The sequence below is a fragment of the Hippoglossus stenolepis genome, chromosome 6 (assembly GCF_022539355.2).
Source record: "Hippoglossus stenolepis isolate QCI-W04-F060 chromosome 6, HSTE1.2, whole genome shotgun sequence".
Taxonomy (NCBI): Eukaryota; Metazoa; Chordata; class Actinopteri; order Pleuronectiformes; family Pleuronectidae; genus Hippoglossus; species Hippoglossus stenolepis.
Window position 1 is genome coordinate 17,849,027 of NC_061488.1, and position 12,523 is coordinate 17,861,549.

Consider the following 12,523-nt stretch of genomic DNA (forward strand, 5'->3'; position numbering starts at 1 on the left):
AGTCGAATTTCATAACATTGTATATTGATAGTCACAATTAAATATCATAATACCATTTCTTCTCTGTGCTTTAACTGAATTCATAACACGTTTTTAAATGCCACCACATTGCTCTAAAATATAAAATTACTGCCATATCTCATTAGAGAGGTCATTATATTTCTTTTCTGTTTTTGTTTTACCTCAGAGAAAGATGCCAAGCAGGAACTCAGAGATCACCTGAAGAAGAGAATTCTCGACAATTATAAAGATCAGAGTCAAAAAGACACAGAACTCTTTGTGATAAAAGCTGTCGAAGGCAAGAAAGACAAACCACAACTTCTAAAAAGTTACAATGAAATATTTGAACCTTCGAACAGTACGCGAACAGTTCTAATGAAGGGTGTTCCTGGTATTGGTAAAACATTTCAAAAAGAGATGTTAATGGTTGATTGGGCAAAAGGAAACTCCAACAAAGACATAGACTTGATTGTGTCATTTAATTTCAATCAGCTAAATTCAAGCAGAGACAAAACTCTAAGCATGGAAGATCTGCTTAATAATTTCTTCAGTGATATCAAACCACGACAAGCTCCCACCTATGACAAGTATAAAGTAGCTTTTATCCTTGATGGCCTGGAAGAATGTAAACTTGATCTTGACTTTGAAAAAAACAAGGACCTGACTGACATAAAAGAGCGAGCCTCAATGGATGTGCTGCTCAAAAACCTCATCAAGGGGACGTTGCTTCCCTCTGCTCGACTGTGGATCATCTCTCAACCTTCAGGAGTTGACAAGATTCCCTCTCAATATATTCAGAAAGTGACAGAATGTCGAGGTAAGAAACTTTGGGATTTCCCTAGCTCAAAATTTCCTCTGTAGGTGGTGTTATTTTTGTTTGACAAATTATTGTTATTTTAGTTTAAAGGATCAGTGTGTAGAATTTAGTGACATCTGAAGTTGAAGTGTCATGTTGCAGCTGAATACCCCTCACCTAACCTCCCCTTCCAAACATGAGAGAGAACCTGTAGGAGCCTTCAGTCGTCATAAAAACTCAAAAGGTTGTTTGTCCAGTTTGGAAAGAAAAAACTGAGGCCTCTGTAGAGAGGATCCGCTCCTGATGTAAATATAAAGTATTTAAATATAAAGGGCCCATTCTAGGGTAAAGAAAACAACAATTCGTACAATTTAGATGATTACACACTGTGAAAATATCACTAGGATTATTTTAATATTATTATTAATTTCTGCCAATAGATCCCTTTCACCTAAATTCTATACACTGAACCGTTAAAAATAGCACAAGAGTTGATATAATATGCAGAAAATTGTTCTGTTTATTCAGAGACCTTGAAGCGCCGACAGCAGCTGGTATCAAGCCTGAAGAAAAGATTTTGTGGAGAATACTCTCAAGTTGAAGACAAAACTCATCCTAACCAGAAAAACACTGAACACATTATTAGAGAAAAATGTGTTGGTGACGCCAATGATGAAGAGAAAAATGGAAAGCAAAAAGCATTCAAAATTGTGAATGAGACATCTGAAATCTTCAAATGCGAAAAAGGACAGACAGTAAGAACTCTGCTTACTATTGGAGAACCTGATATTGGAAAAACCTTCCACGTAAAGAAGTTCATTCAAAACTGGGCAGAAAATAATGATAAGAAATCATTTTTCAGTCGGATATTGACCCGTTTTGTCAAAGCAAAGGATGATGAAGAACTTATATTTCCACTGGACTTCTTCAAACTTAATGGGATAAAAGAGGAAAAAATCAGCTTGGTGGGACTTCTTAATCATTTATTCGAGGAGACCAAAGAATCTGTCATATCTAACTATGACAATGTCAAAGTTTTATTTGTCTTGGATGGACTGGACTGTTATCAACAACCTCTTGACTTCAACCACAGTGACATTTTGACAGATGTCCTACAGCCAGCCTCAGTGGATGTGCTACTGACAAACCTCATCAAAGGAAACCTGCTTCCTTCCGCCCAGCTCTGGATAACCTCCCGATCTTGCTCCCTGCCTGATGAGTCATATGACAGGATGACAGAAATACGAGGTATTATGCTTTACCTGTATTTACGTGCGTTTTTCTCTCTCTCACTGCAGCAGCTGCACATCTATAATAAGACGTTATGTTATTGGAGTTAACAAGTTATGACCTTGATCTGAATTATACAAAGCCTAATGCTGTAAAGTGAAGGTCACTTATCCATTGTCAAAAACCCACCTTCATGCATGAATACAAAAAAACTAGAAAATATTTGCAATTTTATTGAGAATGGAAATAATGGGCATAAATGACATTGTAAGTCTGACATTTCATGGTGATGAATCTCAAACCCAGGATTAGCCTGCACACTACTGGTAGCCTCAAAAACGAATTAAACCCTCTGCTATGACTAATTTATCACCATAATTTTTCAACCCATGTTTTTACTACAGAAGTCTGGTGCCACTGGCTCAGATAGAGCGACTTTCCTTTTTACGAAAAGTATTGAAAAAATATGAGTATTGAAATGTATGACTTGCTATCGAAATTCTTTTGGTATCGTGACAACCCTAATTATTTAAAATATAAAATTACTGCCATATCTCATTAGAGAGGTCATTATATTTCTTTTCTGTTTTTGTTTTACCTCAGAGAAAGATGGCATGCCGGAACTCAGAGATCACCTGAAGAAGAGAATTCTCAACGATTATAAAGATCAGAGTCAAAAAGAGATTGACACAGAACTCTTTGTGATAAACGCTGTCGAAGGCAAGAAAGACGAACCACAACTTCTAAAAAGTTACAATGAAATATTTGAACCTTCGAACAGTACGCGAACAGTTCTAATGAAGGGTGTTCCTGGTATTGGTAAAACATTTCAAAAAGAGATGTTAATGGTTGATTGGGCAAAAGGAAACTCCAACAAAGACACAGACTTGATTGTGTCATTTAATTTCAATCAGCTAAATTCAAGCAGATACAAAACTCTAAGCATGGAAGATCTGCTTAATAATTTCTTCAGGGATATCAAACCACGACAAGCTCCCAAATATGACAAGTGTAAAGTAGCTTTTATCCTTGATGGCCTGGAAAAATGTAAACTTGATCTTGACTTTGAAAAAAACAAGGACCTGACTGACATAAAAGAGCGAGCCTCAATGGATGTGCTGCTCAAAAACCTCATCAAGGGGACGTTGCTTCCCTCTGCTCGACTGTGGATCATCTCTCAACCTTCAGGAGTTGACAAGATTCCCTCTCAATATATTCAGAAAGTGACAGAATGTCGAGGTAAGAAACTTTGGGATTTCCATAGCTCACAATTTCCTCTGTAGGTGGTGTTATTTTTGTATGACAAATTATTGTTATTTTAGTTTAAAGGATCAGTGTGTAGAATTTAGTGACATCTGAAGTTGAAGTGTCATGTTGCAGCTGAATACCCCTCACCTAACCTCCCCTTCCAAACATGAGAGAGAACCTGTAGGAGCCTTCAGTCGTCATTAAAACTCAAAAGGTAGTTCGTCCAGTTTGGAAAGAAAAAACTGAGGCCTCTGTAGAGAGGATCCGCTCCTGATGTAAATATAAAGTATTTAAATATAAAGGGCCCATTCTAGGGTAAAGAAAACAACAATTTGTCCAATTTAGATGATTACACACTGTGAAAATATCACTGGGATTATTTTAATATTATTATTAATTTCTGCCAATAGATCCCTTTCACCTAGATTTTATACACTGAACCTTTAAAAATAGCACAAGAGTTGATATAATATGCAGAAAATTGTTCTGTTTATTCAGAGACCTTGAAGCGCCGACAGCAGCTGGTATCAAGCCTGAAGAAAAGATTTTGTGGAGAATACTCTCAAGTTGAAGACCAAACTCATCCTAACCAGAAAAACACTGAACACATTATTAGAGAAAAATGTGTTGGTGACACCAATGATGAAGAGAAAAATGGAAAGCAAAAATCATTCAAAAAGGTGAATGAGACATCTGAAATCTTCAAATGCGAAAAAGGACAGACAATAAGAACTCTGCTTACTATTGGAGAACCTGATGTTGGAAAAACCTTCCATGTAAAGAAGTTCATTCAAAACTGGGCAGAAAATAATGATAAGAAATCACTTTCCACTTGGTTGTGGACCCGTTTTGTCAAAGCAAAGGATGATGAAGAACTTATATTTCCACTGGACTTCTTAAAACTTAATGGGATAAAAGAGGAAAAAATCAGCTTGGTGGGACTTCTTAATCATTTATTCAAGGAGACCAAAGAATATGTCATATCTAACTATGAAAATGTCAAAGTTTTATTTGTCTTGGATGGACTGGACTGTTATCAACAACCTCTTGACTTCAACCACAGTGACATTTTGACAGATGTCCTACAGCCAGCCTCAGTGGATGTGCTACTGACAAACCTCATCAATGGAAACCTGCTTCCTTCCGCCCAGCTCTGGATAACCTCCCGATCTTGCTCCCTGCCTGATACGTCATATGACAGGATGACAGAAATACGAGGTATTATGCTTTACCTGTATTTACGTGCGTTTTTCTCTCTCTCACTGCAGCAGCTGCACATCTATAATAAGACGTTATGTTATTGGAGTTAACAAGTTATGACCTTGATCTGAATTATACAAAGCCTAATGCTGTAAAGTGAAGGTCACTTATCCATTGTCAAAAACCCACCTTCATGCATGAATATAAAAAACTAGAAAACACTTAACAGATAAATTGCAATTTTATTGAGAATGGAAATAATGGGCATAAATGACATTGTAAGTCTGACATTTCATGGTGATGAAGCTCAAACCCAGGATTAGCCTGCACACTACTGGTAGCCTCAAAAACGAATTAAACCCTCTGCTATGACTAATTTATCACCATCATTTCTCAACCCATGTTTTTACTACAGAAGTCTGGTGCCACTGGCTCAGATAGAGCGACTTTCCTTTTTACGAAAAGTGTTGAAAAAATATGGGTATTGAAATGTATGACTTGCTATCGAAATTATTTTGGTATCGTGACAACCCTAATTGACAACATCACTTACGCTGATGATGGTCACTGGTTTATTCAAAATGTATTCATATTTTATGACAATACACAATTACAAGTGGGAAGCTAATAAGATGAACAATTCTTGACATACAGTATGTGTTCCACATACAGAGAGACAAACAGACAGCTTTTTGGAATTAGTAGATAGATGTAATGAACAGTAGCAGATGACTGAACTAGCTTTTGCTTTTGCTTTTGCAACTCTTTAGAGCTTCACTAGTATTTACTCAAATAAAAAAACAACCGCATAATTCTTGGTGTTTTAATAATTCATGTCAAAATGTTTTCTTATAGAGAAGCCTGATGTCACAAGTCAAAGGAAACTCAAATCTCAGCTGAGGGAGCAATTCACCCGGGTGTCTGAGGGGATTGATAAGGAGAAAACCTCTGCTCTTCTGAATGATGTCTTCACAAATGTCTTCATCATAGAGGGACAGAGGGGAGACGTCAATGATCAGCATGAGGTCAGACAGGTTCAGGAGGCAAAATTCAAACCAGTAACAGAAGAAAAGCCCATTAGATATCATGACATCTTCAAACCTGGATGTGAAAATATACCAATTAGAACTGTGCTAACCATCGGAGTGGCAGGCATTGGAAAATCTTTTGCATCAATGAAGTACATGCTGGACTGGGCTGAGGGTAAAGCCAATACAGACATACAATATATATTTCCTCTTCCTTTCCGGGAGTTGAATTTGCAAAAAGACAGAGAGCACAGTTTCGAAGACCTTCTTCATCAGTTCTGCCCTGCTATGAAGGAATCAGAAATAAGCAACTATGACAAGTACAAAGTTCTGATTGTCCTGGATGGCTTCGATGAATGTCGCCTTGACCTAAACTTCAGTCAAGATATGGATTTGACTGATGTGAAAAAGAAAACCTCCGTGAATGTTCTGCTTGCAAACCTTATCAAAGGAAACTTGCTTTCTGAAGCTCAAATTTGGATCACCTCCCGACCTGCAGCATCCAGTAATATCCCTGCTGATAAAGTTGACCGGGTTACTGAGGTGCGAGGATTCAATGATGACCAGAAGGAGGAGTACTTCGGGAAGAGATTCAGTGATAAGGATTTTCTTATGAAGGTCTTGTCCCATGTCAAGAAATCAAGAAGCCTTTATATCATGTGTCACCTCCCAGTCTTCTGTTGGATCACTTCAAAAGTTCTGGAGGACTTTGTGAATCGAAACCAAGAAGAGGGCATGCCCAAGACGCTGACTGACATGTATCTTTGCTTTCTTTTGCTGCAATGCAGACAGGCTAATGTGAAATATGGTGATGAGGAGACAAGTGAGAGTTCTGAAACAGATTCATGCTGGAATACAAGGAACAAAGACACAATCCTATCTTTGGGAAAACTGGCCTTCGAGGAGCTAGAGAAAGGAAACCTTCTCTTCACTGAAGAAAACCTGACAGAGTGTGGTATTGACATAGAAAAAACTGCAGTGTTCTCTGGATTATTTACTCGGGTTACACGAGAAGGTTGTGGGCAGTACCAGAATCATTTTTTCTGTTTTGTCCATCTGAGCATTCAAGAGTTTCTGGCAGCTTTTTTTGTGCTTCAAGCGTTCAATAACAAAGGAGAAAATCTGCTCTCAAAACCCACCTCAGTGGATGCAGACTTGTCTGAGGTGGTTGCAGACTTGTCTGCATCGGACTTCTACAAGAGAGCTGTGGACAAGGCTCTAGATAGTAAAAATGGAGACTGGGATCTGTTTCTTCGCTTCCTGCTTGGTCTCTCTCTGGAAACAAATCAAAATTTACTGAAAGACCTTCTGAAAAAGACGGAACATAACACAGAGACCAACAAGAAAACAATTGACTACATCAAACACAAAATTAGTGAAGAGATCCAGGATTCGGATAAAAACCTCAATCTTTTCCACTGTTTGAATGAGCTGAATGACCAGTCTCTTGTTAAAGAAGTGAAAAAGTACCTGCTGTCAGAGACAAAGGCATTTGAAAATTTCTCCACCTCCCAGTGGTCAGCTCTGACTTATGTGCTGCTTATGTCCGATGAGAAACTTGATGTGTTTGATCTGAAAAAGTACTTGAAATCAGAAAAAGTTTTTCTGGGAATGTTGCCAGTGGTCAAAGTCTCCAAAACTACATTGTAAGTACTTTAAAATGAGTATTACAAATATTATTATGGTATTATGATGTAGCCCTATGCAAAAACAATATATATTTACGTCAGCATTATGGAAACCCAGTTTTTAGATGATTATCTATCATAAGATCCTGCTGTGGATGTCAGGCACTTCAGTCATAAACTTGCTGAGCCCTCTGAAAGGAGGTACAGTTTTCTTACTGCTGTTGAATCCTACCCTTGTCTAAGCAAAGAACACTCAGCTAGCTGCTAAGCCAGACCATATGTTTACATTTTTAACTTAAGTTGGCTGACCCAGTTGGCTAGGTGGACTAAATGCTATTCACTGCTCAGTTATTTCATTTAGTTCCACTAGTTTTGCAAACAGATTCTCATTAACAAACTAGTAAACGTTTTTAATACTATATTGTGTAGCTTCTGTATGAACTTAAGGGTAAGGTAACATTGCGGACATCTCACACACACACTCACTTAATTCGCTGCTCGCTTCTCTCTCTCAGACACACACACTGACACCAACTCAGCTGACGTCTCTGATTGCTACAGTTTAAAGTTTGAAATGACGCCACAATATCAACACTGATCACCACAATACTTTTCTTAATGAGTCAAATCTGTCTTCATAGCAGCGCGGGCATTCATCAGCCCGTCCTGGAAGCTCTCTTCTCCTCACTCTCGAGCTGTGACAAACACACACACATGCACCCACACATGAACACACAAACAGTGTCATCGTACACATGTGTAGACTGGGTAAAAACAACACAATTTGTAAACTAAGACGATATATGGAGAGCAGTAGAGATTGTGGGGTGGGCTCAGTTTGGCCTGATTTAGTTGGCATCGGCAGGGTGAGTGATAGAGACAGAGAGAGGAGCAGTAAATTACTGACGGAACTAATAAAAACTGTAAAAAAACAACTTTATTATGGTCCAAACACCCAAAATGAACACTGTAAGCGGATTACCTGATCACAGTAACCAAATTATTTTAATGGAAATTCTATAGGAACGATTCTGTCCCAAGCTTTTTGATCCATATAAACGGTTGATTACTATGTCCGTGATCGCTATAAGTGGTTTCCACTGTAAATTAATCTTGTCCCCCTGATTTATTTCACACTCTTGTGGATACCCTTTTAAAATGAGTTAATCCAGTGACTTCCATCCTTGCTCTTTCACTCTCAGCCCTGTCCCCTGAAACAAGATAACACTGTTTTGCTAACAGTCTCAGCTACATGTAACTAACCAGCATATTTCCAGCACTGGCACCTACCTAATAAACCAAGTAATCATCCTCAGGACCTTTCTCTTTTTACAGGCTGAGTTGGTGCAAGCTCTCTGAGGAGTCCTGTAAAGGTCTAACATCCTCAGTCCTCACTTCCACGTCCTCTAATCTCATAGAGCTGGACCTGAGTCATAATGACCTGCTGGATTCAGGAGTGGAGCTACTTGCTAATGGCCTAAAGAGTTTACAATGTAAACTAGAGAGTCTCAAGTAAGTATACATGTTCTATACATTTTATAATGAGCAACACAACCTACACAATATCATGTACATGTTGGGGGGGGATTACAATGCTTAGATTTAAGTGTAACTATTCCAAAGTGCAAACAAGTTTATTGAGCTGTGCAGCGAATGTTTGAAACCTTTCACTTGTGAAAGTGGCTCAAGTTTGAGAGAAGCTGCATGAATGAGGTCCTGAGCTCACCACTGAGCTAACCTTTGTTCCAGTAGCTTTCTGTATTTTCTTATTGAGCATTTCTATTAACAATCTTTGGACAAATTAAATGTGTTGCTCAGGTTTATAAGATAATTTGGCATCTATTGCACTACTAAGTTTAAACATTTGATTTGATTCTTTTTAGGGAACAGTAGAGGCAAATATTTAGAGGCATGCTGACTGGGTTAAATGTTTAATTACATTAAAAAGGCTCAAGGCTCTTGCTAGTGCTGTTACTTTGGACCCTTCCCTTGATTTAGAACACAGGTAGTATCCTTCCCCCAGTATCTTAATATCTGATTCAAAGTTGCTAATTAATGTCTCTGACATGGACAGAGAAGACTAAATATTATCAGTTTCTAACAGTCAAAGAAAGCAGTTCGTGATTTAATATGTTAATGCATTGTGTTTTCATAATCCGGACAAATGCTTGAGCGCTTAGTCAGGATTAATGCAGTAACAGAATTTGCTGCAATGTGTTTTTCAAAACGTGTGTATGTGTGTGGTTGGCAGGCTGTCGGGTTGTAAGGTGACAGAGAAAGGCTGCTTTGCCCTCGCCTCAGCTCTGGATTCCAACCTAGCTTCCCCCCTGAAAGAGCTGGATCTCAGTTACAATCATCCAGGAGACAGTGGGTCGAAGAGGCTCACTGCCATAGCGGAGGATCCAAAAAGGAAACTGCAGACATTGTGGTATGTGAAGATGGCAGGATGTGTTTAAATGTGTCCATTTTTAATGTTGTAGCTGGATCTCTTACAACAGGTTATACTGAAACTACATATACACAAAAGCTCCTAATGAAGATGAAAATCATAAAATACACGATTCAGTCATTACATTCAGTTCAGTTCCAAGATTCATATTTATGGACCTATTGATCATAAGCAAAGCTAAGTGGTTACCTCTCTGTTAAAATACACTTCTTCTCAGTACTTACAAGAGTAATTGAACACATGGCTGATTCAGACTGGCCTCAGTTTAGCACATTAATTTAGCTGCTTTACCAAAATGTCACGTTTAGTCCAATACAAAACCGGCCCATGCAAGCACTTCACATATGTTTAATAGCTCAGCAGCCTATTATTTAGCAGTTAAAAATGATGATTGTTGTTGTGGGTTTTGCTGTTGTTTCATATGAATTTATACGGCGACCCTAATATGGAAAACTATATCTTGATTTTGTACAGTTTGGACCATGGTGGAGCACATCGGTTAAAGCCAGGACTGAAGAAATGTAAGGGTTTTTCTGTAACTGCAACTATATTTTTTTGAATTAATTCAGTAAAGTATGAATCACAGAACTGATGCATAATCATTTTAAAATGACAATGAGATTAATTTCTCACTAAACCTTATCGGTAGTACAGGTTGTAATAATGGGTGTGTTTATTTTGTCTGACTCAAAAATGTTGCTTTTTCAAATCAAATTCAAAATGTAAAGTAGTCTTTTAACCACACAATCAACACTCAAACTGAATTATTGCATTTGTTTCTCTTTTAGATGCTGTAGATTTGAAGTTTGATGAAAAGACAGCCAGCAGGCGACTTGTATTTTCTGAATCGAACAGGAAAGTTAGAACTGTAAAGACAGTGGAGGAGAAGGTTTCACGACTTGCAAATGATCACAGGTTTAAGAGGTCTCAGGTGTCTTGTGAGGAGGGCTTGAAAGGCCTTTGGTACTGGGAAGTGGAGTGGAGCGGGGAAGTTTGCATCTCAGTGGCATATGGAGAAGTGTCTAGAAAATGGGACAGCAGTGGTGGCCTAGGATGCAACAAGATGTCCTGGAGTCTTCGCTGCTCAAAGGCTGGATACACTGCCTTACATGGGAAAGAATCCACACCTATAAAGGGTTCCCCTTGCCAAAAAATAGCAGTGTTTCTGGATTGGGATGGCGGTAGTGTGAGTTATTACAGTGTGACATCAGAAACGTCGAGCCTTATACACACCTTCTCTGCCAAGTTCACACAACCGCTCTTCCCAAGCTTCTGGTTCAGGAAGGGCTCCTTGACTTTGTGTGAGATCGACTGAAGGACTCTGTGGTGGGAAGAGCTGAGGACCTGATGCCCTACGTAGCATTTAGGTTTGTAAAAGCACAACTGCATCATTTCAGTTCTTCAACAATAATATGTCACGCTGTTCTTGTTCAGTTGTTCATACTGAAAGTCAATATTAACAGTGCAAAGGAAGAAATGAAGTGAGATGACACTGAGATATCGTAGAGTTCACATTGAAATGAATGAATAAAACTGATTGTACAAATTGTAAAGCATCAATTGTTTAAAACTGCTTTTATGCAAAACTTTTGCATTGTTACATTACATTTTTACTTATAATGATCATTGTGTTTACAAATTTACAAATTTTTTTTTTGTGCTACATCATAGGGAAACTATTCAAAAAGAATTGTATATGGGTGGTTATTTTGTGAGCAGCTACAAATTGTAAAAACAAACATGCAGAAGCAGATTTCTGTTTTTATTCCCCGCAGATCTGGAATAAATCTCCAGAGCTACTACTGCAGATCTACTGTATTTGATTGTCGGTTTTGTTTCCACTATTTTATAAATGTTCTATGTTTTATGGGACTTGTATGTTGATATAAAGCACTTTGAATTTCCATTGTGCTAGATAAATAATAAAAAACCTGCCTTACATAACAATGTATTAGTTGATATTTTAACATGAATCTGCAAAATAACTATTAACAAAAGTTAGTAGAGTAAAAAAAACAGCCTAGGCCATACTATACCCCTCCAGGCCAGAGTATACCCCAGGGGATAAACTGTCCTAGGCAAAGTCGGTGACTCCATGGATTGGTTGACCTATCCCGCAAGCTTCAATCTGCAGTCATCAACAGAACATGCACTTTATCTTGAAAACAAGCATGATCATTTTGATGTTATCAGTGTTTAACTTTGAACATTTATATTGTAGCGAGGACTTGCTAGTCTTCGAAGATGAAGTTTCAGGACGTTATGACTTTTATTATATTATGTTACAATTGCATTATGATTTGGGTATGTGCTTTTATTTTAATGTGTAACACTACTGAGAAGTGTTGTAGTAATCTTTGATCTTTGTGGATGTTTTGATGTTGTTATCAGTGTTTAACTTTGAACATTTATATTGTAGCGAGGACTTGCTAGTCTTAGAAGTTGAAGTTTCAGGATGTAGTAATCTTTGATCTTTGTGGAAGTCTAATATTTTTTCTGTTTTTCTGGTTGAAGTAATAAAAGTCTATGTTTTAGAGTTTTAAGATTTAAGTCAGTTAGCTTTCTCACTTAACTTACCTGACAAAGCTGAACCCCCAATAAAATGTTGAAAAATTAAGTAATTCTTGTGTATATCACTCAACACTACTGATATCATGGGGGTATAATCTGGCCTGAGGGGTATGAATTGGCCTAGGCCATAATATACCCGGGGTATAATCTAGCCTAGGCCTCTTTAACCCCAGGTATAGTACGGACTGGGGGTATACTATGGCCTGTTACACCGGTGCTCTCACTCACATGCATCAACGTGGGGACCTCACCCGGAGTGACTAGCCTCCCAGCACTGCAATGCAAATTTCCCCATCGTGGGAGTAATAAAGGATCAGCTTATCTTTTGTGGCACTCAGCTGCACTGAAACATAAACTAATGTAGAAATTAAAA

The 12,523-nt window shown here is 38.1% G+C and overlaps 1 protein-coding gene across 3 annotated transcripts in view; it reads left to right on the top strand.

Annotated features, from left to right (window-relative positions):
• The window catches only part of LOC118111243, a 47,636-nt gene extending 35,440 nt beyond the window's left edge, over nucleotides 1-12,196 (top strand). For all 3 annotated transcript variants that reach the window (XM_035159673.2, XM_035159672.2, XM_035159675.2), the window contains 9 exons: nucleotides 188-817; nucleotides 1,325-2,044; nucleotides 2,630-3,265; nucleotides 3,773-4,492; nucleotides 5,330-7,148; nucleotides 8,466-8,642; nucleotides 9,382-9,558; nucleotides 10,054-10,100; nucleotides 10,368-12,196. In XM_035159673.2, the coding sequence (XP_035015564.2) occupies nucleotides 188-817; nucleotides 1,325-2,044; nucleotides 2,630-3,265; nucleotides 3,773-4,492; nucleotides 5,330-7,148; nucleotides 8,466-8,642; nucleotides 9,382-9,558; nucleotides 10,054-10,100; nucleotides 10,368-10,894 (5,453 nt within the window). In that variant the 3' untranslated portion in view covers nucleotides 10,895-12,196. The remainder of the gene's footprint in view (nucleotides 1-187; nucleotides 818-1,324; nucleotides 2,045-2,629; nucleotides 3,266-3,772; nucleotides 4,493-5,329; nucleotides 7,149-8,465; nucleotides 8,643-9,381; nucleotides 9,559-10,053; nucleotides 10,101-10,367) is intronic.
• The last annotated feature ends 327 nt before the right edge of the window (nucleotides 12,197-12,523 follow it).